The sequence below is a fragment of the Kogia breviceps genome, chromosome 8 (genome assembly GCF_026419965.1).
Source record: "Kogia breviceps isolate mKogBre1 chromosome 8, mKogBre1 haplotype 1, whole genome shotgun sequence".
Lineage (NCBI taxonomy): Eukaryota > Metazoa > Chordata > Mammalia > Artiodactyla > Physeteridae > Kogia > Kogia breviceps.
In genome coordinates this window covers 93,901,525-93,928,214 of record NC_081317.1, presented here as the reverse complement: position 1 = coordinate 93,928,214, position 26,690 = coordinate 93,901,525, and the positions used below count along the sequence as shown (strand labels likewise).

Genomic DNA, 26,690 nt, shown 5'->3' with positions numbered 1-26,690 from the left:
AATTTCCCCTCCAGGGTTGCTTTTCCTAGCTTTAGGGAACCAGGGACTCCCAGTAACTGAGCAGGTCCCTGGAGCGATTTGGCCAAAGGCCATCTCCTTTTTTACGTTCATACCATAAAGTCCAAGATGCATACCAAGGAGAGTACAATCGGGCCCTGAGGCTTATGAGGGTCTTAATGGCGCCTTCCTCAGAGGGCAATGCTCGCCACAGGCCCTAAATGACTGGTGTCCTTATAAAAAGAGGAAATTTGGACACAGACACACACAAAAGGCAGACAATGTGAAGACAGAGAGAATGCCATCTGCAAGCCAAGGCACATCTAAGGCTACCAGAAGCTTGGAGAGAGGCATGGACCAGATTTTTCCTCAGAGCTCCCAGAAGGAATCAACCCTGCCAACACCTTGATTTCAGACTTCTGGTCTCCAAAACAGAGAGCCAATAAATTTCTTTTGTTTAAGTCACCTAGTTTGTGATACTTTATTATAATAGCCCGAGGAAACTGATAGAGAGGTTTAAGTGGCCAACTGCACAGAGTTTTGGAGGTGGAATATCCTACAGATTCTGGAATGAATGTTCACTGTACATGTTTTTCTGGCATGGGTCAAGGACCCTTGATTAGTTATATGCTTGTTATTTATCAAAGGTCTATTCTGGCTCAGTTAAGCAGACAATTCTTGTAATTATTGAGTTCATCACTTGGAGTTAGAAATCTATTTTTAGGTACATACTTTTCATGATTTAAACCAGAGGTTGTAAACTGGCAACCTGCTTGTAAGTATTTCGTTTGGCCCACCCAGTGTTTTAAAACAGGAAAAAGATGTACTTGCTTACCAGTATTTAAAGATCACATTTCTTGTAAACACTTCTGGATTTCTGATTTTTTCTTGAAAATGAGATATGCATTCCCTCACGGCAACAGTTGGCTATTGCTGAACACTTGCTTCCTTTAGCCAGGCCACATTTCTGTCAGCTGCATTATCACCAGGCCCAATTTGCCACAGGCAAAGAAGCAAGAGTGGTTGGAGCAGAGCAAAAGAGAGAGTGGTAGGAGGAATACCCAGAGGTTAAGAGGATGTGTCAGAACATGGCACAGTTTGAGGCCATCAAGGACTCTGGTTTTTACTCCGAAATAAATGGGGAGCTATCGGGAGGTTTTGAGAAAAAGATCTGACTTGGATTTTTAAATAATCACACAACTGCCCTGCTAGGATTAGACTGTAGGGGTAAGACACTAGACTGCCACCGCAACAGAGAGTAGCCCCCGCTCGCCCCCACAACTAGAAAAAGCCCTCGCGCAGCAACAGACCCAACACAGCCAAGCAAATAAATAAATTTATTTAAAAAAAACAGGCAGATTGTGGTAGTATGGCTGTATTGCCAGGGTGTCTGGGACTGCCTCTTTGTGTCTGATCATAGAATATGCATGATCTTAGTCCCAGTGCTTGGGTCTCTCCCCACCTCAGACATCATTGCTCTGAATCCCTACCCAGCAAACTGAGGCTCATTCCTTGTCAGCTTTACTGAGTCTTATAATCTGGTAAACTACAGAAACAAATTTGAATCAAGTTCTAAAATCCATACCTGGGGCTCTTCCCTCCATGCCACCTGCCAGTCTTTGACAAGGCTATCTTCCAAAGACGCATTCTCTTTGCTTTCTCATCCCCTTTCTAGGCATTTAAATTTCTCTCTAACTTCCCTGGGCCCCCCTGATTTCAGTAGCAGGAACCTCAGTGCTGAGAAACTAAAATATTAGGGAAAATCCTCACCTAAGACTTTCTGGCTCCAACTACTAGGTGTATTTTGCCCTCTGTCGTCAACTAATTCTTAATTGCTCCATCCAGGTTAAAGTTCCCAGGAATTCTAAGGTCCTTGCAGTGCTAAACTTTTCTCTTTCTTAATTCAGTTCAATTTATACTCTTCTTTGAATGTCTCTAGGTCTGAATAACAGTGGTCTAGCGAGGAGAGAAAAGGCATGCTCCTAACTAGCTGTAACCAGGGCGACACTCCCCAGAAACGCATGCCACCCGGGAAACTCAGGGCTGGACCTAGATCCAAGCTTTGTCCTTGGACCGGGCGCTCTCCTCTCTTGGCTTCCCGGAGCGCGGGGGGTTTCCGGCGCCGGCCCCCTCCTGCGGGGGCCGGGCCTATCGCTCCCGCTCCCTCCTCCCCGGCTGCGCGCGGCTGCGGGCCGCGGTCACGTGAGCGCGGCGCGATGGGGGAGGGGCCCTGGCTTCCGGGCGGCGGAAGGAGACGCGGCCGCGTGAAGACGAGGAGATTTGAAAACACGCTCCGGGGCCGAGAGCCTGAGGCCGGTGGTGCACGCCGTCTCCCCGTGGGCACCTCCTCAGACGTTCTCTCCACCTGCCTCCGTGTCCCGGTCCCGGCCGGGCCCTCAGGTGAGCTGCCGCCGCCAGTCTGGCCGGGCCCTCTCCTGGGCGCGGGACGACGAGCGGAACGGCTCGTGGGGCCGTCGCCCCCCAGTCCGCGGCCCAGGCGGGCAGGGGCAGCTGAGGCCAGTCTGCGTCCCTGCAGAGCTGGGCCTCGGTGCGGAGAGGGGCTGTGTGGGTGCGGGGCGCCCCGCGGGCTTTTGAAGCGCCTCAAGTGACTGGGCGGGGCGGGTTCGCGCGGTTTCGGGTCTAGGAGACTTTTAGGCCGGGTTACGTTGATTGGGCCCAGCTTCCCCGACTGTGGTCCTGACCGCCGTCTCCGGAAGGAGCAGGAAAGATAGTTTCTTAAAACCGCGGTGTGTTCACTTCTGGGTTGCGGGACCAAAGTCTGGGGGTGGAGATGCGCAGCTGTCTCTCCTAATCGGCCCTCTCGCCGTCCAGGTGTGGACGGTTAAGCGATCTGTATGAAGCCCCAGTCTGTGGTATTTGTTTTTTGGGAAGTCTGGTGCCTCCGATTGGCCCCCTAGGTAGAGTTTGGAGGAACTCGTGAGCGTAAAGGGTTGGAGAGGAAATTACCAAAGGCCGAGTACAGTGTGCTTTCTTGATTCTTTTTTTGGCAGGGGAAAGAAGTTGGAAATCAGGGGAAGGTAATGAGGTGGCAGACAAACTAACTGGGATTCGGTTAGGTCGAAATCCTGATAGGCTAGAATCTCCCTTTTGTTTAAATTAGAAGGCTTGCAGCTGGAGTTTATGAAATTCAGTTTTAAAGCTTTTGAGGCTCACCTGGTCTAGTGATGTGAGAGCTCAGCCTCTGAGGCTGGACTTCCTACCTTCTTATTCGATACCAGCTACTATAAAAGTGGCTTAGTCGGACTGTTTGATTTGCTGTACTATGAAAAATCTTTATTTTAAGCGAAAATAACAAGTTGCTGTAGAACTTTTAGTTCCTAGTATGAAAATGTACCCTGTGTACCATGAAAATCATCTTACTAGCTTGAAAAGTCATGAAGGGGCGGATAAGCCCACTTTTCCTAACGGAAACGGTAGAGTGATTAATAAGCCCACTTTTCCTAACGGAGAACTGTAGGGTGATTAATACAAAGTGGTGGGTAATATGGCATAAGCTTGACAGTATACTGTGTGTTGGACACTTATCAGATAGTGGCTCAAGATAGCACAGAGAATTGGAGGGTGGTGGGTTAATTCATCGATTTTTCTGAATGTCTTGTTCCATTTGTTTTCATCTCTGATACTAGCTAGTAATAAAATTGTAGGGGAAACTCACAAAATGTGCTTGCTTAATTAACAGAGACCAGGTGAGTATTAGGGCCTTAGTTTTCAGTTACTCATTTTTTAGACTAGAAAAACTAGAGGTGTGGGTGGGGTGAAAATTTAGTATTGGGATTAAATAAGGCAAGCCATTTTGCCACTTTTTTCCAATCCTCACTTGAGTTCCAGTATATATAACATACAGTTGGTTTTGCAGAGTTCAGTCTTGTTTATGAATCCCTCTTCAACTCCTTAATAAGGGACTGACAAACCTTTCTGAGCTATGTCTTTAAAATGGTTTTAGTACCACCTTCTTCACATGGTCTTGTGAGAATTGAAAGCTATTGTGCATCTAATATTATGCTTGGTATTTACTGGTCCTGAGACTAAGAAAATATACATGTTTGTGCTTATAGCATATCTGTAAGTGTGCCAGGCACAGTTCGGAGTGTTTTACAGATATGAGCTCATTTGCTCCTCATTCATCCTACCTCAAAACAACTGTATGAGGTAAGCATTATTATTATCCCTGTCTTGTAGATAAAAGCTGAGGCACGGTGGTTAACTATGGCTAGAAAGTGGCAGAGTCTGTATAAGAACCGAGTCACTCTGAGTCTTGAATCTGCTCTTTACCTGTGTAGCCAAACCCTGGATCACGGGGCTCTAATGTAGTAAAACCTTGCAATCATGTGAATTTGGATATAATGTCATAGGTGATTGCCTTCTGGATTCCTAGAATTTGAGCTGTCTGGTCTTGCACCAGCCATTTTATTAATCTTACAATAATGCAAGCCTTCATTTTAGTCAAATTTTTTGGACTCCCTTGTGTAGCATTGTAACTTAAAAAAAATAGCTAGGGATAGGATAATTATGACAGATTAGGAGTTTTATTTATCCCAGAGATATCTACTCTAGTGGGTGTACAGTGCAAGGCAGAATTCAGTATTTTTGTAGTGTGTGGAAAAGGCTTCAAGAAGCGCTGAGCTAGTTCCAGGTATAGGAGGCTCTTTTTTAGATAGAGGTTAGTTTGTGGAAAAATAAAGCTGGAGAGGAAGTTAGGAAGGACCGAATATGTCAAGCCAAGGTGTTTTTACTGTAAGCAAGTAAAAGGAGCAGCTGAAAGCTCCTGAGCTTTGGTCAGATCTGTGTTTAGAAAGAGCCCTGTGGTGATTCTCTACCAAATGGACCATGGGGTAGACACTAGAGACAAGACAAGAATTCTGGCGGGGGAACTGTTAACAGTCTTGGGTAGAGATAAAGGACTTAAGAAGGGGCCTGGGAATGGGTAGGAGGCACAGATCAAAGATTTTGTGTGTAATTGGGATGATTTGGATGTAAGTTGAAAGTATGTGGTGAAGAGGGGGAAGTGCAGGATAACAGGGTTATACCTGAGTTATTTATTACAATAGTGACCTAGCTGGTCTTTGTTCCTTATTCCTCTGTTATACTATATTTTCTTTTATACTGATTTTTCTCCTGCATTTTTGTTTACTGTTTATATCTAGTCTGAACTATTCCTGGTGTTCACAGTGCTGGTACGTTCATTTTTGCCTATACCAGGCTTATCCCTACTCCTGATCCATACTCTGTTTTCCTTGCGCATGAAATGCTCATTAACTGTCCTTGATGCATATCTGAATCTTACCCATTTTCAAGCACCCAGCTTAGGTTCATGAAACTTTTCCTAACTATTACAGGCTGTATTAAATAATAACATTGATTTTCAGACGTTGTTTTGCTAGGGTTTCTTGGAGGCTTCTGGGCCAGGAGCTTCCCCGCACGTGCAAGGTGTATCTATAGCAACTCTGTGCTGTCTCCCCCTCATCCTTTGGGCACAAAAAATTTTTCAAAAGTTTTCTTTGATTTTTTTATTGAAGTATGTATATTAATTGAAGTATACAAAAGTTTTCTATTTAGCACATTGCCCAACCAAAGGTCCTGTTTAGAACATTGCTTGACAAAACGTTCCATGGCCAGAAATCTCTTGACTAAACTGATTTTTTTTTTTTTTACTTCATAAAGGTAATTTATCTTTGTCTTTATTGATTGTTTTAAAATTAATTCTTTTATCATAGCACTCAAGAATGACTAAAAAAAGAAAACGCCAAGATGATTTTCAAAAAGTGAAACTAAAAGTTGGTAAAAAGAAGCCCAGGTTAGAAAATGCTACTGTTACAAACTTTAAAACGAAGACTATACATCTGCCTGACCAACTCAAAGAGGATGGAACACTTCCAACAAACAACAGAAAACTTAACATTAAGGTAAATCATAAATATTATTTTGATAAAGCAGGATTTTCCTTGAAATCATCTAGAATGTTATATTTTTGTGAAAAGTTGTTTTAACTCAGGGTTTATTAATGGCTAAAGGTTGGAGTTTATCTGTCACCCAGATCTGATGTTGTCTCTGCAGCTTTCCCACTTCCTCCAGAAAGACTTGCCCAGCTAAAGTCAAAGTGATTTCTCCCTTGTATATTTATTTGATGATTTAATATGTCATCTGGAAATAATTTCTATATTTAACTTTTTGATGCATCAGGTTTTTTGATATGACAGTTTTTTAGCTGTTTTTGTAGCACATTAAGATAGGATCCTGTCCTATCCATTTTTGAACCCTGATAGTATGTAGTTTATTCCAGATTCATAGTGAATGTGTGAAGTTATTGAAATTTGAGCAGTGGTTTTGCTTAAAAATTTAAGTTTTATTGAAATGTAATTTACACATAATAAAATTTATCATTTTAGAGTGGACAATTCAGTGGTTTTTAATGTATTTACATTGTTATGCTACTATCACAATAATCTAATTTCAGAACATTTTTGTCACTTCAGAAAGAAACCTTATACCTATTAGAAGTCACTCTCCATTCCTTCCCCCCACTAGACAGACACTGATCTATCTGTAAAGATTTGCTTATTCTAGACAATTCCTGTAAATGGAATCATACGAAATGTGGTCTGTTATTACTGGTCTTTCACTTAGCATGTTTTTGAGGTTCAACCATGTTGTAGCACGTATCAGAACAGTACTTCATTCCTTTGTATTGTCAAATAGTATTCCACTGCAGGGCTATGTCATGTTTTTTCACTCATCAGTTGATGGGCATTTGGTTGTTCCCACTTTTTGACTCTTATGAATAATGCTGTTATGAACATTTGTGAACAAATCTTTGTGAATATATACATTTTTTAGTTTTGCTTTTTAATCTCTGAAGGTTAAATAATGTCAAAAGGTATTTGAAGTTATTGTTTCTTTACAGATTATATAAATTATTCCACAAATAAAATTGCCAAGTGTTGTACTCTGAATAAAATACACAGACACCCTGAAAGACCACTTAAAACAGGTAGAATATAGGTATAAATACATATTTGGTACATAGTAGGTCTTTAAGTGGTGGTAATGATTGCTGTCATTTTAAATGATAGTGTGCCTAATCCTGTGTAGTTTCAAAAAGAAAATTCTGACTGAAAGTTATGTTATGCTTTTATTCAGCTAAAGCTATGCTAAAGATAAAACTTTCTGATCTTAACAAAAGTTTCATTTTTCTAAAAGTAACATTTAGAAATACTTACCAAAGCAGTCTCCAACCCCCCACCCCCACTGGAGTGTCAGTTTATTAGCATAGTTTTAGTTAGCATGCTTATTTGAAAATGATATAATGTGTATGTACATGTATATATCTAAAGCTTGTGTTTTTATTTTTATTTATAGGATTTGCTGTCACAGATGCATCACTACAATGCTGGGGTTAAACAAAGTGCTCTTCTTGGACTTAAAGACCTTTTGTCTCAATACCCATTTATAATTGATGCACACCTTTCAAACATATTAAGTGAAGTGACTGCTGTGTTTACAGATAAAGATGCTAATGTACGATTAGCAGCAGTTCAACTTCTTCAATTCCTGGCCCCCAAAATACGAGCTGAACAAATTTCTCCATTTTTTCCTTTGGTAAGTGCCCATCTCTCTAGTGCCATGACTCACATTACTGAAGGAATTCAGGAGGACTCTTTAAAAGTTTTGGACATTCTGCTGGAACAGTACCCAGCTCTAATTACTGACCGTAGCAGTATATTGCTTAAGAATTTTGTAGAACTTATTTCTCATCAGCAGCTGTCCAAAGGACTGGTAAATAGAGACAGATCCCAGTCCTGGATACTTTCTGTAAATCCTAATCGGAGACTCACTTCTCAGCAGTGGAGGCTGAAAGTCTTAGTGAGACTCAGTAAATTCCTTCAGGCCTTGGCAGATGGATCCAGTAGGGTGAGAGAAAGTGAAGGACTTCAGGAACAAAAAGAAAATCCCCATGCCACTAGCAACTCCATTTTTATCAACTGGAAGGAACATGCCAACGACCAGCAACACATCCAGGTTTATGAAAATGGGGGTTCACAGCCAAATGTCAGTTCACAGTTCAGGCTACGGTAAGAAGGATTTCAGTTATGTCCACACTCAGTTTTCCTATATTGAATTATAACTGCTGACCATTGATGGCTAATGGTGGGAAGACATGCAGTTGTCTTCTGTAGTTTCATATAGTTACTCATAATTTGATTTTATTTACTGATGGGAGGAGTCATTTCAAAGTATATTAATTTACTCATTTGTAGCAAAGCCTAATGAAAAGTAAAAAATTATAGTCTTCTGGCTTTGTCATCTTAGAATTCTGTTTTTCTTCCTAGTGTTGATCAATGTAATTATCAATTCATGGTGCTTCATTTTGCTGGTACTTTATATTTTAAGGTTTAAATTAAGCAAGGAATAATATTTTTTTAATTAAATTAAAAATTTTTTTTATTCTTACCTTTCCTTGCTAGGTACCTGGTTGGAGGACTAGGCAGTGTGGATGAAGGCCTGTCATCTACTGAAAACCTGAAAGGATTTATTGCGATAATAATTCCATTGCTAATTGAGTGCTGGATTGAAGCTGTGCCTCCACAACTAGCTGCTTCTGTTGGAAATGGTATAGAACGAGAATCTCTGCAGGTTATGCAGCAAGTTCTTAACATTATTTCCCTTCTGTGGAAACTCTCTAAACAACATGATGAGACCCATAAATTGGTGAGAACTAATAGGTTCTTTATTTTCTGAGTAATGCCTTTTATCATGACAAATTAGAAATCAGCATATTACTACTAATTGGTTATGCATTTTCCAAAAAATTCCCAGGGTTTAACTGTAAACTTATTTCTTACATTTGCTCAAAACTACAAATTAAAACAGTTTTGCGAGTTTATTATCTGTATGTTTAAATTTTTAAGTGAAATGCATAACAATGTGCTTGATTTCATTTGTTTTTATTAGCTCTAATTCACAATAGTGTTACAATGTATTGTTTATGGCAGATTGATTATGTAGGAACATTATAGTTTCTGGAGACCCCTTATAGGATTTAAAAAGTGGCTTATTAAGTAGTCTCTTCCAGTTTGTGCCATGTTACCAAGTTTATGGCAAGAAGTGGACCAAACTGAAGATCTCATAATCAACCCAGAGAAGTTTTTAAACTACTACATTTTAGGGAAGAAGCTACACACAGATTTGCTTAGTGTAATCTTTTTTGTTTTTTCTTGATAAAGGAAGTAAGATCAGAAAACATTTCTTAAAGTTACCTTTACTGCAGGTAAGCTGTAGTTGTAGGTATTGTGTGAATGAAGTTAACCTAAATAATTCCAAGTCATAGGACAGTTTCTTGCTAGAAAGCTGATAGCAAAGACATATTTCTTGACGAGTAAATTTACCTCCTATTTGGGGAGAATTGAGTGTTGGTGGCTTTTTAAAAGTGTTATGTTGTAGTGAATATAATATATAGTGCATGGAGCAAGTAAGGAAGAACAAACTCTTAAGATTAATTGGTGCTGGATTAATGTGGTTAACCTTAAAAAGGGTAGCTGCAGGACAATACTAAAACTTGAAGCATCTGTTTTACAGAAGAATTTCTGCAAGGACTTGACAAGGCAGGTGTGAATCCTTGAAGTTGCCTACATACGTCCAAAACTGGCAAGGCAATTTTTTAGTTTTATTTAGCTCTTTTTATTTCATTCAAGCTCACGAGTTAGTAAGACACATAAAATAAGACTGGGGTTAATTATAATAGTATTTCATAATCTTGAAAAGCGTTACAGAATTGTACTAAGGTGTGTGTTTCTTTTAATAGCTTACTGTATCGCTATTAACCCATTACCCATCATTCTGTAGGGATGGATGTTTTATGAATTGCTTTCTCAAATAGGATGGCATTTTGTTGATTACAATTTTGAGCCTGTTTTATGATTTATTGCATAAATTGGCAAGAAAGTGATCATGGTTAGGGGTATTGTATATGATTTTATGGAAGTGAAGCTTGTTCTCCTTTATGGCAGTTAATCTGTGATTGTAGGCTAGTCAACAGTAATAATGCATGCAGCTTCTTAGAAAATATATATATTATTTGGAGTCTTGAATGGCTGTATTTTCATCTGAAAGGCTAAGATAAGAAGTAAAAGTAATGATACTCAGTGTGATCTTAAGTACTAGGCTTTCTTTCATTTTCGGAAAGCTGAAAAATAAAATTCCAGGCATTTTGGTGTTTGTTTTTTCATGGGCACTGGTTAGTGTTTGTTATTGCTTTAGTAATAGTATTTGTAATTAGAATGGTAGGACTAAATGCAAATTCATTAATTGTGCTAGTTTTGGATCATCTACTGTCATTCAGATGATACTGACAAAGGATCTAAACACTGCCTTAATTTTATGGATATTTACAGTAGCTATATTCAGAGCTATTCTGTGGTACTATAACATGACTGTATTTATCAGCAGTCCATTAACATAGGATTCTAAGTTCAGAAGACTGGTTTGCCTGGACTGTTGAAGGTTATATAGAATACTGAATTGGGATACTGTATAAAATTGAAGTAAACCGAGGTGGTTAATTCAAATAGGAATAGTATTTAAAAGCATCCACTGGTAGAATTCTCCAATTTACCCTGGCAAATTTGTTATTTTCGAACTCTAATAACTAGGTAAGGTAAGATCTATTATCTTAGAGACAAAGTATAAGTATGTATGTTAGTTATATCAGGTGACATTAAAATGCACGTTAGTATTTTTGTTTTGTTTTGTATTTTTGCGGTACGCGGGCCTCCACTGTTGTGGCCTCTCCCGTTGCGGAGCACAGGCTCCGGATGCGCAGGCTCAGCGGCCGTGGCTCATGGGCCCAGCTGCTCCGCGGCATGTGGGATCTTCCCAGACCGGAGCACGAACCCGTGTCCCCTGCATCGGCAGGCCGACTCTCAACCACTGCGCCACCAGGGAAGCCCAACGTTAGTTTATTTTTTGTTACCGTTCCCACTGTTAGTTCCTCTCTCTCATTCACCTTCAGTTATAGCTTAGTAGTTAAGGTATTGGGTGACCTGTAACAGCTCAGACTTTAGGAGGAATGAAATGGCATTCCTCTGTCTTAAATTCTAATTATGTACCACAGGCTGAATTGTAGCTCTTTTCTCTCAGAAAATGTGTAGGTTTTCTGTTGATAAATTGACATCTGTATTAGGTGCAACCTTAGGGTCACTGACTACTTACTTTTAGGTTTTGCCTAATGCATGTAGTGTGTTCGTATTTTGCTGCAAAGTTGCAAAGTTTCATTTTTATCCAAGTAGTATTCTTTTAAACCTTTTGAGGAATCTGAAATCTTTCATCTGCTTTGAAAAGAAATCTCAAGTTACATTAAATCTTATTTGCAGTGGTTGAGTACTCAGATCCTTACTGAGGTTGCTTATTTCTGATATACTGTGTGTATCTTTAATATATAGCTAGTTTTAAAAATGAAATACAATTTAACATTAACTTTTTAATTAACTTTGGTTTTTGGAGTCGTCCTGTATTAATAGCTTCAGGTCAGTATTATAATTTTACACTATAGACATTTTGTTGTGTCTTAGCTTTGTATTTTAATGCTTGCTACTTTTTGTCTAAATGTTTCATTATTGTTGTCTTTTTACCATGAAGATTAGAATTTGTGAAGAAAAATTAGATGCAATCATGCGTCAAATATTTATTGAGCATGTATAAATGTGGGTCTTTAAATTAATTAAAATTCAGTTGCTCAGTAAACACTAGCCACATTTCAGGTGCTCAGTCGCTTCAGGTGGCAGTGGCTACTGTACTGGACAGCATAGTTATAGAACAACTCCATCATTGCAGAAAGGTCTTTTGTATAGCACTGCTCTGCAGTGTGCCAGGTTCTGTTCTAGGCTCTGGGAATACAGAGATGAACATGACTGACAAGGTGAGTACTTAGCTCTTGGTGGGGTTGATGGATGGTAAACAAACAGATGATGTTGTTATTAGGAATGAAGATGAAAGGAAAGTGGGGTAAAGGGAGAACATATGATGGAACAGTGAGGGGGAGCTATTTTAAATAGGAGGTCAGGAAATGCTTTCTTGATATTTAAATGTCACTGAATGAAGTGAAGGACCAAGTCTTCTGAAGACCTGTGGGAAGGACCTTCTAGGCACAGGGAACAGCAAGTGAAAATCCCTGAAGTGAGAACAAATTTGACATATATTTGAGGAATGGCAGGAAGTCCTGTGCAAGTGAGGTACTAGGAAAATGGTAGATGATGAGGGAGAAAAAGTGGTAGTATCCAGATCATATGGTACCTTGTGGTAAAGAGTTTGGATTTTAACCTGAGTGTGGTGAAAAGACATTGGAGGGTTTGAGCAGAGGAGTGGCATGATCTAAATTATGTTTATTTGTAAATTTGACATATTAAAGTTAAATAAAACACTAATGAACTCCCACTTGCTCACTATCCAGCTTTAGCAAAACTGGAGGCCAACTCAGACCATTGATCCCATGGATGACTAGTCCTGTCCTACATACACACCTATTTCCTTTATCCTTTCCTATATTATTTTGAAGTGTGATTTATGTTTTAAAACATCACCCTGGCTGCTATGTAGATTATTGTGTTTGGGGGAGCAAGACGAAAAGCAAGGAGACCATTGGGAGGCTGTTATAGTAATCTAGGTAAGAGGTCATAATGGTGGCTTGGAGTAGAATGGTAGCTAGTGGTTGAAGTGATGAGAAACAGCTGGATTCTGATAAAGCCAACAGGACGGATGGTGTGCATAGTGAAGAAAAGAGGAGCAAGGGTGATCCCTATGTTATGGTTCAAATGACAGTGTGGCTACCTGTGAGGAGAGTTCAGTTCATTCATTTTAAATTTGAGATGCCTGTTAGAAGTCCAAGAGAAGTTGTCAAGTACACATTTTTAGGTTGGGGAGAAGAGAAGAATCCAGTGAAGGTAACTAAGGAGATGTAGGGTGACTAGCTATTTTATCACCTCAAATCCCACAAGCCAGGCAGCCCCTCAGTCCCTGGCAAAATGAAATGTTTGGTTCTGTGGATAGCAAGAAATAAGAGTGTTGTAATCTGAAATTAAGACAGTGTTTCAAGTAGGAGAAAATGATACATTGACAAATACTGCTGAGCAATTTTAGAGAAGTGCATTGCTTTGTGAAAGTGTTAAATACCTTTAATGGGCAACAGAACTGCTAGGGAATGGAGTTACAGTTAAGTGGAACACTAGGTTGAAGACTTTCTTGTATATTTTGTAAATAGTGTATTCAGATTCAGAATTTTCTTATATCTTATTTACTTTCTCCCTTTTTTCTCCTTTTTAAACAGATAAAATGCAAGTAAAAATAATTAAATAAAAGCACCCAAAAGATGAAAATTGGATGGCCTAACAGTTTATTCTGACTTTAAGATTTATTTTCATATTGTATCATTAGCAGAAGGTGTATTATAATGGTAAATTTATAGTTGAATATTGACAAGTTGTTAGATTTCTGCTTAAAGTCTTGTCATTTTAAGTTATTGTTTCTTATAGATTTTCTAATCTTTGCTTATTTTACTAGGATTTATGGCTTCGAAAGAATTATCTTATTGATTTCAAACACCATTTCATGAGTAATTTTCCATATGCCTTAAAAGAAATAACCAAGCACAGAAGGAAAGAGACAAACAAAAGGTACTGCCATTCTATTCCACCGGTTAACCTAAAATTATCAGAAAATTATTAGCCTTAAACTGGAACTTTCTATACCGTGAGGTGTTTTTATCTAGATTTTGGCAGGTAAGAGATAAAAGCAGTAGTATGACTGATCATGAACAAGTCACTTTAAGCCCTGGGACTTCCAATTTTACTTTTATTTTTTTAATCTTTAAAGTGAACGTTTTGTACTAAATGAGTGTCAGGTATCGAATTATGTAGATATGAATTTAATAAAATTTGCCGAGGTGGGTGGTTTATTTGTGAGAGGCACTGTGTAATTATTGAATCTTTAGATGAGAGAGTATCTTAAAGGTCATCAGTTCATTTGTACATGAGGAAACTGGTAATGAAACTAATATCAGTATCCTGAAGGAAGAGGGATAATTGGAGAAAAATAGTTCTCTTTTCTAAAAAAAATTTATGGATTAGAAGATGGAGTTTAAAAAAAATGTAAGCCTGGAAGTTATTTAAAATGTTTACCTCAAGTGAGAGCAGATAAATATAAAAACAAATTGTCTAATAAAATTTGACAAACAGGGCTTCCCTGGTGGCTCAGTGGTTAAGAATCTGTGTGCCAATGCAGGGGACACGGGTTTGAGCCCTGGTCTGGGAAGGTCCCACATGCCGCGGAGCAACTAAGCGCGTGTGCCACAACTACTGAGCCTGCACTCTAGAGTCTGCGTGCCACAACTACTGAAGCACGCACACCTAGAGCCCATGCTCCGCAACAAGAGAAGCCACCGTAATAAAAAGCCCACACACCGCAATGAAGAGTAGCCCCCACTCGCATCTAGAGAAAGCCTGCGCACAGCAACGAAGAGCCAACGCAGCCAAAAGTAAATAAGACAAAGAAATTTAAAAAAAGAAGTCTACAGATTTCTTTAAAAAAAAAAAAAATTGAGACAGATACAAGCTAGAACACGAAAGGTGCAGTTCCCCACCATGAGCAAACACTTGAAGGGATCTTGAAGTCTGTCAGAAGGTTCTTAAATTTATCAAAAGAAAGAAACTATGTGGAGAATCAGGCTCATGGAGCGGAGTTCAGAGGATATGCTTAGAAGTGATAAGTCTAGAGGTAAGTCTGTTGTAGGCAGATGAACTTTTCATTCATTCGCTAATTATTTTGGTTGCAAAGTATTATGACAGATAATCAGATGTCTTAAGGTATACTCCTTGTTCTCTTAAGTGATTTCATAAATTGCTAAAATTGGTACAAAGTCTTAAAATTGATAAAAGAGTGTGTCATGGTCTAGTCAGAAGATGGAAATCACACCAGTGATTTTAACAGAGAATTTAATACAAACAGTTTTTAACTAGGTATTAAAGAAGTGGAAAGACGAAAGGGAACAGTAAGGTATTGTGGAGGTAGCACCTACAGGAAGCGGCTGCTGCCTCTAGATTGGGAGAACAAAGAGAAGAGGGGAAGAAGTTTGGAGGAAAGCCTGTCTGGAGCCAAAGCTCAGACCTCTAGGAAGGGGTTGGTGCTCAGCTGGTGCTAATGTCTTTGACATCACAAGAGCGGCCCTGTGGGGCAGGGGTCCGGGATTTGGCAACAGGGGTTCTGGCTGGCTGGTGCTGGTGTTTCTAGGGGCATGATGATGCTGGTTCTGTGTCAGAAAAACCACAAAGTGGAACCAACTGTGGCTACTGGAATGAACTGCTGCTGGCTTCTAGAAGAGTTGTTGGGTTGCACTGGTGGCAAAGGGAAGCCAAAGTAGGACTAGGAAGCAAACAGGAAAGTGTCCCATTTTCCTCTTATAGCTTTCCAGTCTCTAGTACCCCCTTATTGGCAGAGCCTAAGGAGAAGCCAGCTGTAAAGGAAAAAAATGTGGCTCAGTTCCAGGATCACAAAGCAGAGTGTAGAACGGTGGTTTTGAAGCTGAGAAACAATAGCTCAATAACTTGCAGGAGAAAAAGTGAATTTACATGTTTAACACAAGGCATATGTAAGTGTCATTAGAACTTTACAATTAAGAAGTGCTGTAGGAATTCATAGGAAGAGACATCCTTGTTAGGAGAAACACAAAGCTGTGTTAGAGGGTAGTATTTGAGCATGGATATGATTTTATTAGCAGGCAGAAGTGAAACAAGGTAGGAGAGATTACACTAACTGGCGGAGATAGCATATGAGAAAGCTGTAGTGTTAGGTAATGGAGAACATGGGACCGATCTGGGTCAAATCTGGTTTCTGCTGTTGACTAGCCTTGATGCTGAAAGTCATTTCTTGTCTCTGAACTTCCTTTATCTTTCATCCTTGATCCTTTTGGCATCGAAGACTATTGGTTGGATCAAAGCCATGTTTTAGGAATATTAATTTAGAGTTTCTGGAGTTGGAGGGGACAGAGAATCAAATAGGGAGACACTTTCTTGAGCAAGTAGGTTGTTAGGGTTTGTTTCCTCCAGATACGATTTTCTTACTAAAGCAAAAGTTTTTAATCAGGTGTGTGGATAAGCCTCAGAATATCCTTGAACTCTTGAATAGAATTGTATGTGTGTATATTTTGTCCAGTAAGAGGTTTCAGATATAATTTTCATCAAAACGAGATTAAATAATGGTTAGGATGTTTGGAATTTGGTAGACCATTAAATGTAAGTAAATTTTTCAAGAGTATATGGGTATACTGTCATTATTCACTTTACTGGACACTTAATATGTTTAAGGCATTACTATACCAGGTGCTGAGCATTTAGTGGAAAAGGAGATAGGTAGGCCAGTTCTCATGGAGTACAGTCTAGTGAGGGAGACTTTATTTCTATGATTCTTTTCAGTGACCAGCTGTGATAAGATGAGTGAAAAAGAATGTAGGGTAATATAAGAGTAAATGATAAGAAACTGGTCCTGCTCTTTCATGGGGGGAGTAGAGTCCTAGGGAACGCTGCCCTGATGAAGTGGTTCGTGCCAAGATACAAAAGGTGAAAAAAGGATGTGAAGAGGCTGAGGTGGTAAAATTGTGGAATTTTTAACAAAAGTGAATTGGCAGTATAATTTATTTTTTGTAAATTTCCCCAGTGATTTGTTTTTAGGGACCATAGGCTGCTATTGTATTGAGTTGGCCAAAATACTTCCATAGAGAAGTGCATTGAATATTTAGCAGATAGCCTGTGGAGGGCAACATGGGTTAAAGTTAGGGGAGCCGACAGCGGTCTTCATACTTACTCATGTACTCCCAGTTAATATTTGACCTGATGTCTAAATTTTTTAAATCTTAGGTTGAAATGCAGAGTTACAAAGGATGTTGTTTATTATTATTGTGGTAAAATATATATAATGTAAAATTTAGCATTTTAACCATTTTTAATTGTATAGTTGAGTGGCATTAAATACATTCCCATTGTTGTACAACCATCACCACCATCCATCTCTAGAACTTTTTCATGTTCCCAAACTGAAACTCAGTACACATTAAGCAGTAACTCCCCATGCTCCCCTTCCCCCAGCTCCTGGGAACCACTCTTCTAGTTTTTTCCTTCTATTAATTTGACTTTTTTAGGTGCCTCATATCAGTAGAAGCATACAATATTGTTTTGTGTCTGGCTTAATTTCTCTTACCATGACAATCTCAAGGTTTATTCATGTTGTAGCACTACTAGCATTTCATTCCTTTTTTTTTTTAAATGGAGTTTATTTTTTAGAGCAGTTTTAGATTCATAGGAAAATTGAACAGAAAGAGTAAAGTTCTCATATACTATACTCCTGCCCCCACAGATGCACAGCCTCCCTCATTGTTGGCGTCCCACCACACAGTTACATATGTGTTGTAATCTATGAACCTATGTTGACACATCATTAACACTCAAAGTCCATAGTTTATGTTAGGGTTCACTCTTGGTGTTGTACATGCTGTGAGTTTTGACAAATGTGTAATGACATGTACCTGCCATTATAGTATCATACATGATATTTTCACTGTCCTAAAAATCCTCTGTTCTCTGCTTATTCATCCTACCTTCCCCCATGTTTTTTTCATGGTTTGATAGCTCATTTCTTTTTAGTGCTAAATAATATTCCATTATATGGATGTATTTATCCATTCACCTACTGAAGAACCTCTTGGTTGCTTCCATGTTTTCATTACTTTTTAAGTCCAAATAATCTTCCATTATATGTATATATCATATTTTATCTATTCATCTGTCAATGGACATGTGGGTGGTTTCTACCTTTTGGCTGTTGTGAATTATGCTGCTGTGAATATTGGTCTCCAAATAGCTGTTCCAATTCCTGCTTTCAATTCCTTTGTGTGTATCAAAGGTTATAACTTTGGCATTACTGAAAATAGTGACATTTTAAAAATTCAGTGTAGTTGAGTGGTCTTTAAGAAAGCTTTCTTCTTGTACTCATCCTTTATTAGTTTATACGGTGATTATTCTAATGAGGTAATTCTAATATGTGCTGGGAAGAGATAACAGCTAAGTCTTGCCTTTGGCTTACAAATCAGCTTGTGAGAGGGAAAAGTTCACTGCTGACTAGAGAAGCCTAGTAGTTGGGAAGACTTTCCAATGTGCTGGGAAAATTAGTTTATTTTTTCAGAGAGATTGGAGAGCTTTGATTGATTTAGCAAGTTGAAATTAACTAAGTGGTGGTTGGGTGGTTGGGAATCTATTGCAAAGTGTATTGGGAGAGGCTGATTTTCTCTTTATGGTAGTGATAGAAAGTTTCTTTTAGAAATACTTGTTTTTAAAAAGTGAGCTATATTAAAGAAACATAGTGGGTAAATAATAGTTCAGACAGTATGTGAATGATTACATTTTAGAAAAATGTACTAACGAATAGATTCTTTGTGGGAACCCGAGGATAGAATAAGCCCCAGAGAAAGACAGTGCAGTAGGAATTGAGTACAGTCGACCCTTGAACAGCTCTGGGGTTGGGGTGCTGACCCTTCTGTGCAGTGGAAAATCCACAGATAACTTTACAGTCAGCCCTTCATATCCTTGGTTCCACATCCTCATATTCAACCAACTGGGGATTGTGTAGTACTGTAGTTCGTACTTATTGAAAAAAATCTGTATAGGTGGGCCCACGCAGGTCAGATCCATGTTGTTCAAGGGTTAACTCTATTTAAACAGAAGTCAAAAGGAAATTGACTTGCAGTTTCATCTATAGAAGAAATCTGGGCTTCCTGGAATTGAACAGAAATGTTTGTGAAGGCTAAAAGAAAAGGTCATCTGGGACAGTATAGAAGGTTACTTAGTAAGAAATTTGTTGAATGTATTGTACAAGCCTACCTCGTTTTATTTTGTTTTGCTTCTTTGCCCTTGGCAGATAGTGCATAATTTTTTTTTTTTTTTTATAATTTTTTCTAAATTGAAGGTTTGCGGCAACCCTGCATTGAGCAAGTCTGTTGGCGTCATTTTTCTAACAGCATTTGCTCACTTCATTCATGTCTCTCTGTCACGTTTTGGTAATTCTTGGAATATTTCAAACTTTTTCATTATTATATTTGTTACAGTGATCTGTGATCACTGATCTTTGATGTTACTACTGTGACTCACTGAAGCCTCACGTGGTGGTTAGCATTTTTTACCAATAAAGTATTTTTAAATTAAGGTATGTACATTTTTTAAAAGCGTGATGCTATTGCACATTTAACAGACCACAGGTGAGAAATTGCTGTAGTGCCATTTTTCTCCTTTCCTTTAAAGACTCTAATTGAAAGTACCTGCTTACTGAATTTTCTACCTATTTCTCTTGTCTATAATTATCTCATATCTTCCAGGTTTTAATTTTTTAGTTTTGTTCAGTTGTATTCAAACATATATTTGTTGAATTTATTTTCTGTTTTTATTTTTCAGTTTTATTCCAGCATCATTTGTTGAAAAGACTATCCTTTCTCCATTGGGTTGCTTCTGCTCCTGTGTCTAAGATTATCAGTTGACTATACTTTGTAGGCCTGTTTTAGAGCTCTTGCATTAACCTATGTTTATCTGTTCTTCCACCAATACCATGCTGTCTTGATTACTGTAGTTGTATAGTAAGTCTTGAAATTGAGTAGTTTGAGTCCTCCAACTTTGTTCTGCTTCAGTCTTGGGTAGTCTAGGTTTTTGCCTTTCTGTATAAACTTTAGAATCAATTTGTCGATAACTAAAAAATAACTTGCTGGGATTTTGATTGGAATTGCGTTGACTCTATAGATCTAGTTGGGAAAAATTGTTACTTTGGCTGCTGAGATGATGCAAAACTGGGATTAAGTTTTATGTAAGAGCTGTTTTTACTTCCAGTTCACCTTTACCCTGGAAGGGAGGCCCTTAAGGGTCCAGCTTGAAGTAGGGATAATATAGGAAAGTCCCCATGTTTGGCAGGCCCTGGGCTTTGTTTGACTTTTCCCTGTGAGGCCTCTAAAAGGTTACTTCATTTTTCCAACCTTTTCTTTGGAATTGGCAGTTGCCCTCCAGTCTTGCTTTATTTTAGATTTGGGGACCCAGTAAATGTTCATTATCTTGTTAACTCTTGAATGCTTTTGAGTTGTTAAAAACAGTTTCATCCAGCTTTTAAAGTTATTTTCAGGAAGGGGATTACTTCTAATTACCTGCTGTGTCATTGAAAATGAGTTTCCCCAGTGGCCTGCCTCCCTTATAAAATTGGTGGTTGGCTTATTTAGACTTTAAAATTTTGTATAAATCATTGGAGGAGCAGGAAGAATTCTCCCAAGTTTGCAGTGTCGACTGAGACCTTCCAGACAGTAATAGATTATGTTGCTTGAGGTAAACTTAGGTAGATCTTGGAAAGCTCTACCTTTGTTGAAGAAATGTTGCGATTGAGTTTTTGTGTGGTCTAGTCAGTGTAAAATGTGCCTTGGTTTTGGGCGCTGAGCAGTTTGGCAAAGAGAACCTACTAGTAATTTTGGGTGTGTGGTATAGATTGCTAATTGTCTGTCTCAGCTTTCATTCATTCTCCCCTCTCTTAGTGATGGAATTTCCAGGTTTTAGCTGGGCATATGACTACACAAAATAAAAACTAGATTTCCTAACTTCTTTTGTAGTTAGGAGTGGTCATGTGGGTAATTTCTCTTTAAATAGCTCAGACTCCTCCCTCCAGTGTCAGACTTATACATTGAGTTGTTTGATGGCCATCTCTACCTGGATTTATACCAGAGACACTTTAAGCTCAACATGTTAAAAAGTAGAATTTATTTTCTGGATATTTGTTCCTCTCTGCTACTTCATCTCCATTTACCAGTCAGCAGTGCTAGGACCCTCAATTCTTCCAATCCTCATCATCCTAAAACTCACATACATGTATACATTTAAGCAGACTTCAAATCCAGCTAATTTTTATTCTTCTTAAATGTCCCCCTTTCTCCCAGTCTGTACCAACATTGGTTCTTGCACTTGTCGTGTCTTGCGTGTATTGTTCAAATAGACATACAACTGCTTCTTTGTTTAGAGTCTTGTAACTCTGATTTTTTCTTTTCCATCCACAGAATTATCCATCTGAAACAACTTTTCAACCATGTTACTCCTGTGCCTGCAGAGTTGATTTCAGTGTCCTTAGCCTTCCACTCTTTGTTATCTGGTCCCATTTTACTTTTTTAGGCTCATTTGTCATTCCTAGCCCTACATTTGATCCCCTGATAGCACCCGATTTTAAAAATTTTTCTGCCCATGTATTTGTGGTTCCTTACTACTGTGTCCTTGCATGCCTAATCCAGTATTAACTTTTTCTTTTAAAATAAGTTAGTTTGAGGTTTTTAAAAATTTTAATCAACTGTACATGTTTCTGAACATGAAAATAAATAGACTCTGCTGTTGAATACATTGTAGCCTGAAATAAGTATTTATATCCTAAGTTGCAAATTTTGTTTTTGTTAAGGTATTCTGTTTGAAGGTTTTTTTTTTGAAATTTCTTTGAAGCTTTGAAAGAAATGTGTTTTATTTGGCTAGAAAAAAGTGATTTTAATATGTGAGTCATAAAATTAAGTCATTTCAGAATAGTGCTTATCTGGACCAGTCTCCTATTTCACACATAATGAAATTGTGGCCTGGAGAAATTAGTGATTCTGTTAAGTCAAACTGAGTTAGAAGCAAAATCAAGGTCTGCTTTGACCTCCATCCTAATATAAGTATCTGCTTAAAGAAAATCTTCCAAGTGTGTTGAGGTATTCAAGTCTTCGTACCTCCAAGTTACATCTAGGATTACCAGGCAATGTTACAAGAGCCTGTACTTTTTGTGTGAATAGCAACTTGGGTAATGAACTGAACAATATGCATTCCTTATGCCTTAACAAGCCTGATTTCATAATGAGTGGTTTATTTACAAAACAATGGCTTTATATTCCTGCCTTCTTGGCAGTTTATCCTAGGGGAATTTTTTTTTTTGTGTGTGTGTGTGTGTGTGTGCAGTACACGGGCCTCTCACTGTTGTGGCCTCTCCCGCTGCGGAGCACAGGCTCTGGACACGCAGCCTCAGCAGCCATGGCTCACGGGCCCAGCTGCTCCGCAGCATGTGGGATCTTCCCAGACCGGGACACGAATCCGTGTCCCCTGCATCGGCAGGCAGACTCTCAACCTCTGCGCCACCAGGGAAGCCCGGAAGAATATTTTTTGACCCACTGATAGATTATTTGAAGTATTCTAAGTGAAGCAGGCATGGTAGATATAACACTTAGAGATGTGTGTGTCTTTGTTTGTTTTTAGCATCAAGCATTGCACGATTCTCTCCAATAATGTAGATCATCTCTTACTGAATTTAACACTGTCTGATATCATGGTCTCCCTGGCAAATGCCTCAACTTTGCAGAAGGATTCCAATTGGATAGAAATGATAAGGAAATTTGTAACAGAGACCCTTGAAGATGGCTTTAGGCTAAATAGTAAGCAGCTGAACAGATTGCTTGGGGTCTCGTGGAGGTTAATGCAGATACAGCCAAACAGAGGTAGGTGTTACTGCTTTGTCCTTATTTAAGAGGAGCTCTTATGCATGCTATTTAGAGTCTAGCTTTGAGTTGATGACTTTCAAACATTTCACATAGTCAAGTTATTTACATTCAAGCCACGAAAGGTAGCTAGCATAATTATAAAGGAATATCTGCTTGAACACTGAAATCTTTTATGGCTTAGAGCATCCCTTTCTCAGTGGGTAGGTCCACTCTGAAGTTAATTGGTAGGATTTCTACTTGATTACAGAGTTGGAGTGAAAGGAGGTAGGTGTTATTAAGATGAAATGACAGTGAGTCTAATGATGAAGAAATACTCTCTTCTGATGTAATTTGGCTAGAAATTGATGAATCCTGCTTATCTTTTTACCTTTCTTGTAGCTTGAAGTTATGTTGCATTAAGTCAGTTTTTAGTGTGACTTACTAATTCTTTTCATTCAGAAACAGAGCTTTCCTGTTTGGTTTCCAGCTTATCCACCTTTCTAGTCTGGTTTTTGTCATCCCTGCCTAGGTTTGTTGTCTCTTAGGAAAATTTACACTGCAGTCTCTGGTTGGTTTGACTTTCGTATTAGTCAGGCTATTACTGTAGCATTTTGACAGTAGTCATCAGTTTGTGTCTAAGGTCTGCTTTGTCATAGGAGCAAAGTAAAGTACTTTTGTGCTTTTTAGAATTAGGGGGCTGTTGAAGAAACATTTTTGAATCATATGCAGTATTTTTCATTTTTTTTTTAGAGGCTACGGAGTCTCTCATTAAGGCAGTTTATACGTTGTATCAGCAGAGAGGCCTTCTCCTTCCAGTTCGGACTCTGTTACTGAAGTTTTTCAGTAAAATCTATCAAAAAGAAGAACTGAGATCTTACAGAGTCAGGTAAAGTTTCCTTTGTTATTTTGCCTTTCTTTTTCTCACCAAGTTATTTTGTATGTAGTCTTTTTAAATAATAGACTAGATGGGGTGATTAAATCTTTGGAGAAATTCACTCTTTATATCCTATTTGGTTGCATTTAAGAAAAGAGAAGAAATTTAATTTTATAAAGAAGCATACATAATAGTGCCAGTAATCTTTATATGCATAACTGAGCAGATAAAAGTCTCTTTAAGCATATATTTCCACTTGTCCACTTAACGGCTAAAGGGCAGTTGGAACAACCTGTAGCAGCCTCAGCCTTTTCTTTTGCCTCCCATAAAAATTATGGAGGTTTAACAGCTGGTCCTTAGTGACATATTGAGACATACGGTATAAGAATGAGGGCAGTAGAAGAGGAGGTGTGAAATGGGTGAAGGGGATTAAGAGGTACAAACTTAGTTATAAAGTAAATAAGCCATGGGGATGTAATATATAGCATAAGGAATAATAATACTGTAATAACTTTGTATGGGGACAAATGATGACTTATCACGGTGATCATTTATAATGTATGCATATGTCAAATTATTATGTAGTATATACCTGAAACTAACATATAATACTGTATGTTAAAAATATTTAAGTAGATTTTTTAAAAATGAGGGCAGTAAATGATGAGAAGGTTTCTGTCTTAGTTTGGTGCTACCAGCTTAAATAGACAACACAGAATAGAACTAAGGAATCAGGTTTTTGGTATGGTGAGTTTGAGGTTTATTTGGGATAGTCGGGAAGGGATGTTTGGGTGGAACATAGAGATTTGGGATACATAGGTGGTTGTTAGAACGTATTTGAGTCTTTACTGTAAGTCAGGTGCTTTTCTTAATTTCTCAATACTCATACTTTGAAGTTTAGGTACTATTGGCTTCTGTCTTAACAGAAGGATATGGATGCTTAGGTTAAATAATCTGGTGAGTGTCATGCAACTAAGGGCAGTGGAACTGAGACTTAAGTTCAGGTCTGTGACTACAAAGGTCATGCTTAAGTCACTAAGGGGAGCAGCAGAAGTGATTGCTGTTACCTGAGTAAGGAGACATTAGAGCATTAGCAAGTATATAAAAGAACTGAAATATGAAATAACACAAGTTTGAAGTCATTTAATGTGGGGGCACCCTACACTGAATGCATCAATGACTTAATATAGTGTAATAATTAACGCTAATTAGTATAAATAGTTCACGAAGAGTTAAGTAGTGTCTGTGTCCTTTAAGATAAAAATATAGTTTACATAGTGCTGCAAATCACATGAACTTTTAATATAGTGGGTAAAACTTTAGAAACTGCTATAGCGAAATAAATGATGCCGGCCATCTTGTAGGCTCTCACATGTTTAAATAAGTAAATGTGGTGTTACTGGTAGATGATTTGTCACTTTGTGTGGTGTTTTAATTTAAAAATATTCTTTATTTAAATTTATTTCCCTTTTCTTTGAAAATTACACTTTATTTCGTTCTTCCTTGGCCTTAGGTATCGTAGTAAAGTGTTATCCCGTTGGTTGGCTGGTTTACCATTGCAACTTGCTCATCTTGGCTCTCGAAACCCTGAGCTCTCAACACAGCTTATTGACATTATCCATACCGCTGCAGCACGAGCAAATAAAGAATTACTAAAAAGTTTACAAGTTACTGCTCTCCGAATCTATGGTAAGAGTTTTGTTTAATTATGTAAGTAATAATTGGTCTACCCCAATTTAGGAAAGACGTTTCAAAGGGGAGCTTTTTTTTTTTTTTTTTTTGGTGGTACATGGGCCTCTCACTGTTGTGGCCTCTCCCGCCGCGGAGTGCAGGCTCAGCGGCCACGGCTCATGGGCCCCACCTGCTCCGCGGCATGTGGGATCCTCCCGGACCGGGGTACAAACCCGTGTCCCCTGCATCGGCAGGCGGACTCTCAACCACTGTGCCACCAGGGAAGCCCCAAAGGGGAGCTCTTTAGTTTTGCTTTTCCTTTAAATTATTATAAATTAATTACACCTTGGGAAAATTAACAAAACATCAAACAGTAAATTCATTTTCACTAGTATTATCTATTAGAATAGTTCTAGAAATTAATGGTTGTAGATGCTTCTTGCATTCTTTTTTTTAAAATTTATGTATTTTTGTCTGCTTTGGGTCTCTGTTGCTGTGTGCGCGCTTTCTCTAGTTGCAGTGAAGCGGGGGTTACTTTTCGTGTGGTGCGTGGGCTTCTCATTGTGGTGGCTTCTCTTGTTGCGGAGTGCGGGCTGTCGGCACGCAGGCTTTAGTAGTTGTGGCACTCAGGCTCAGTAGTTGTGGCTCGTGGGCCCTAGAGCGCAGGCTCAGTAGTTGTGGTGCACGGGCTTAGTTGCTCCGTGGCATGTGGGATCTTCCTAGACCAGGGATTGAACCCGTTTGCCTTGCATTGGCAGGCAGATTCTTAACCACTGTGCCACTAGGGAAGCCCACTTCTTGCCTTCTTAAATTGTCTTTTAAGCCACATGTTATTCACAAATTCAAAACCGAGCAGGTATTTTTATAAAATTCCTTTGAATCTTTGATGGCAAATTTTACTTACTTAACCATAATGGATATCTTGTATGACTTTCATCTATTAATAACTTTTAAAATTAATCACTGAAACTTTCATTTTTTAAACAAAAATATCAATAAAGCATACTGGGATATATACATATAGATAATTTATATTTATTATTGGGATATAATTCATATACCATAAAATTTGCCATTTTACAGTGTACAATTCTTTGATTTTTTAACATAGTCCCACGATTGTGCAATATTGTTCATTATCTAATTCCAGAATATTTTTATCACCCCAAAAAGAAACTGTACGATTAGTAGTCCCTCCCTACTTTATCCTTCCCCACCTCCTGGCAACCACTAATCTTCTTTTCTGTCTCTGTGTATTTGCCTATTCTGGACTTTTTTAATAGATGGAATTATACAATGAGTCTTTTGAGTCTGGCTTCTTTCACTTAATATACTGTTTTTAGGTTTCATCTATGTTGTAGCATATATCAGTACTTTATTTCTTTTTAATGTTGAGTGGTATTCCATTTTGTGGATATACCACTTATATTTATCCATTCATTAGGTAATAGACATTGGTTTGTTTCCACCTTTTGTGGGTAATATTTTAAAACCTGTATTTTTCGGTGTTGCTCATATGTGTGGTGTGTGTGTGTGTACACGGATAGGTCTTTGGCTTTAAATCGATATTATAATTGTCACTGTTTG

The 26,690-nt window shown here is 38.5% G+C and overlaps 1 protein-coding gene across 2 annotated transcripts in view; it reads left to right on the top strand.

The window, feature by feature from the left end:
* Positions 1-2,174: 2,174 nt before the first annotated feature.
* TEX10 (testis expressed 10) overlaps positions 2,175-26,690 on the top strand; it is a 56,906-nt gene continuing 32,390 nt past the window's right edge. The window contains exons 1-9 of one of the 2 annotated variants that reach the window (XM_059070983.2): positions 2,212-2,397; positions 5,733-5,921; positions 7,375-7,614; positions 7,903-8,087; positions 8,481-8,724; positions 13,567-13,679; positions 22,338-22,576; positions 23,309-23,444; positions 24,946-25,121. In XM_059070983.2, the coding sequence (XP_058926966.1) occupies positions 5,742-5,921; positions 7,375-7,614; positions 7,903-8,087; positions 8,481-8,724; positions 13,567-13,679; positions 22,338-22,576; positions 23,309-23,444; positions 24,946-25,121 (1,513 nt within the window). In that variant the 5' untranslated portion in view covers positions 2,212-2,397; positions 5,733-5,741. Of the gene's footprint in view, positions 2,398-5,732; positions 5,922-7,374; positions 8,088-8,480; positions 8,725-13,566; positions 13,680-22,337; positions 22,577-23,308; positions 23,445-24,945; positions 25,122-26,690 lie in introns of both variants that reach the window. The other variant, XM_059070982.2, reaches the window with a different exon arrangement.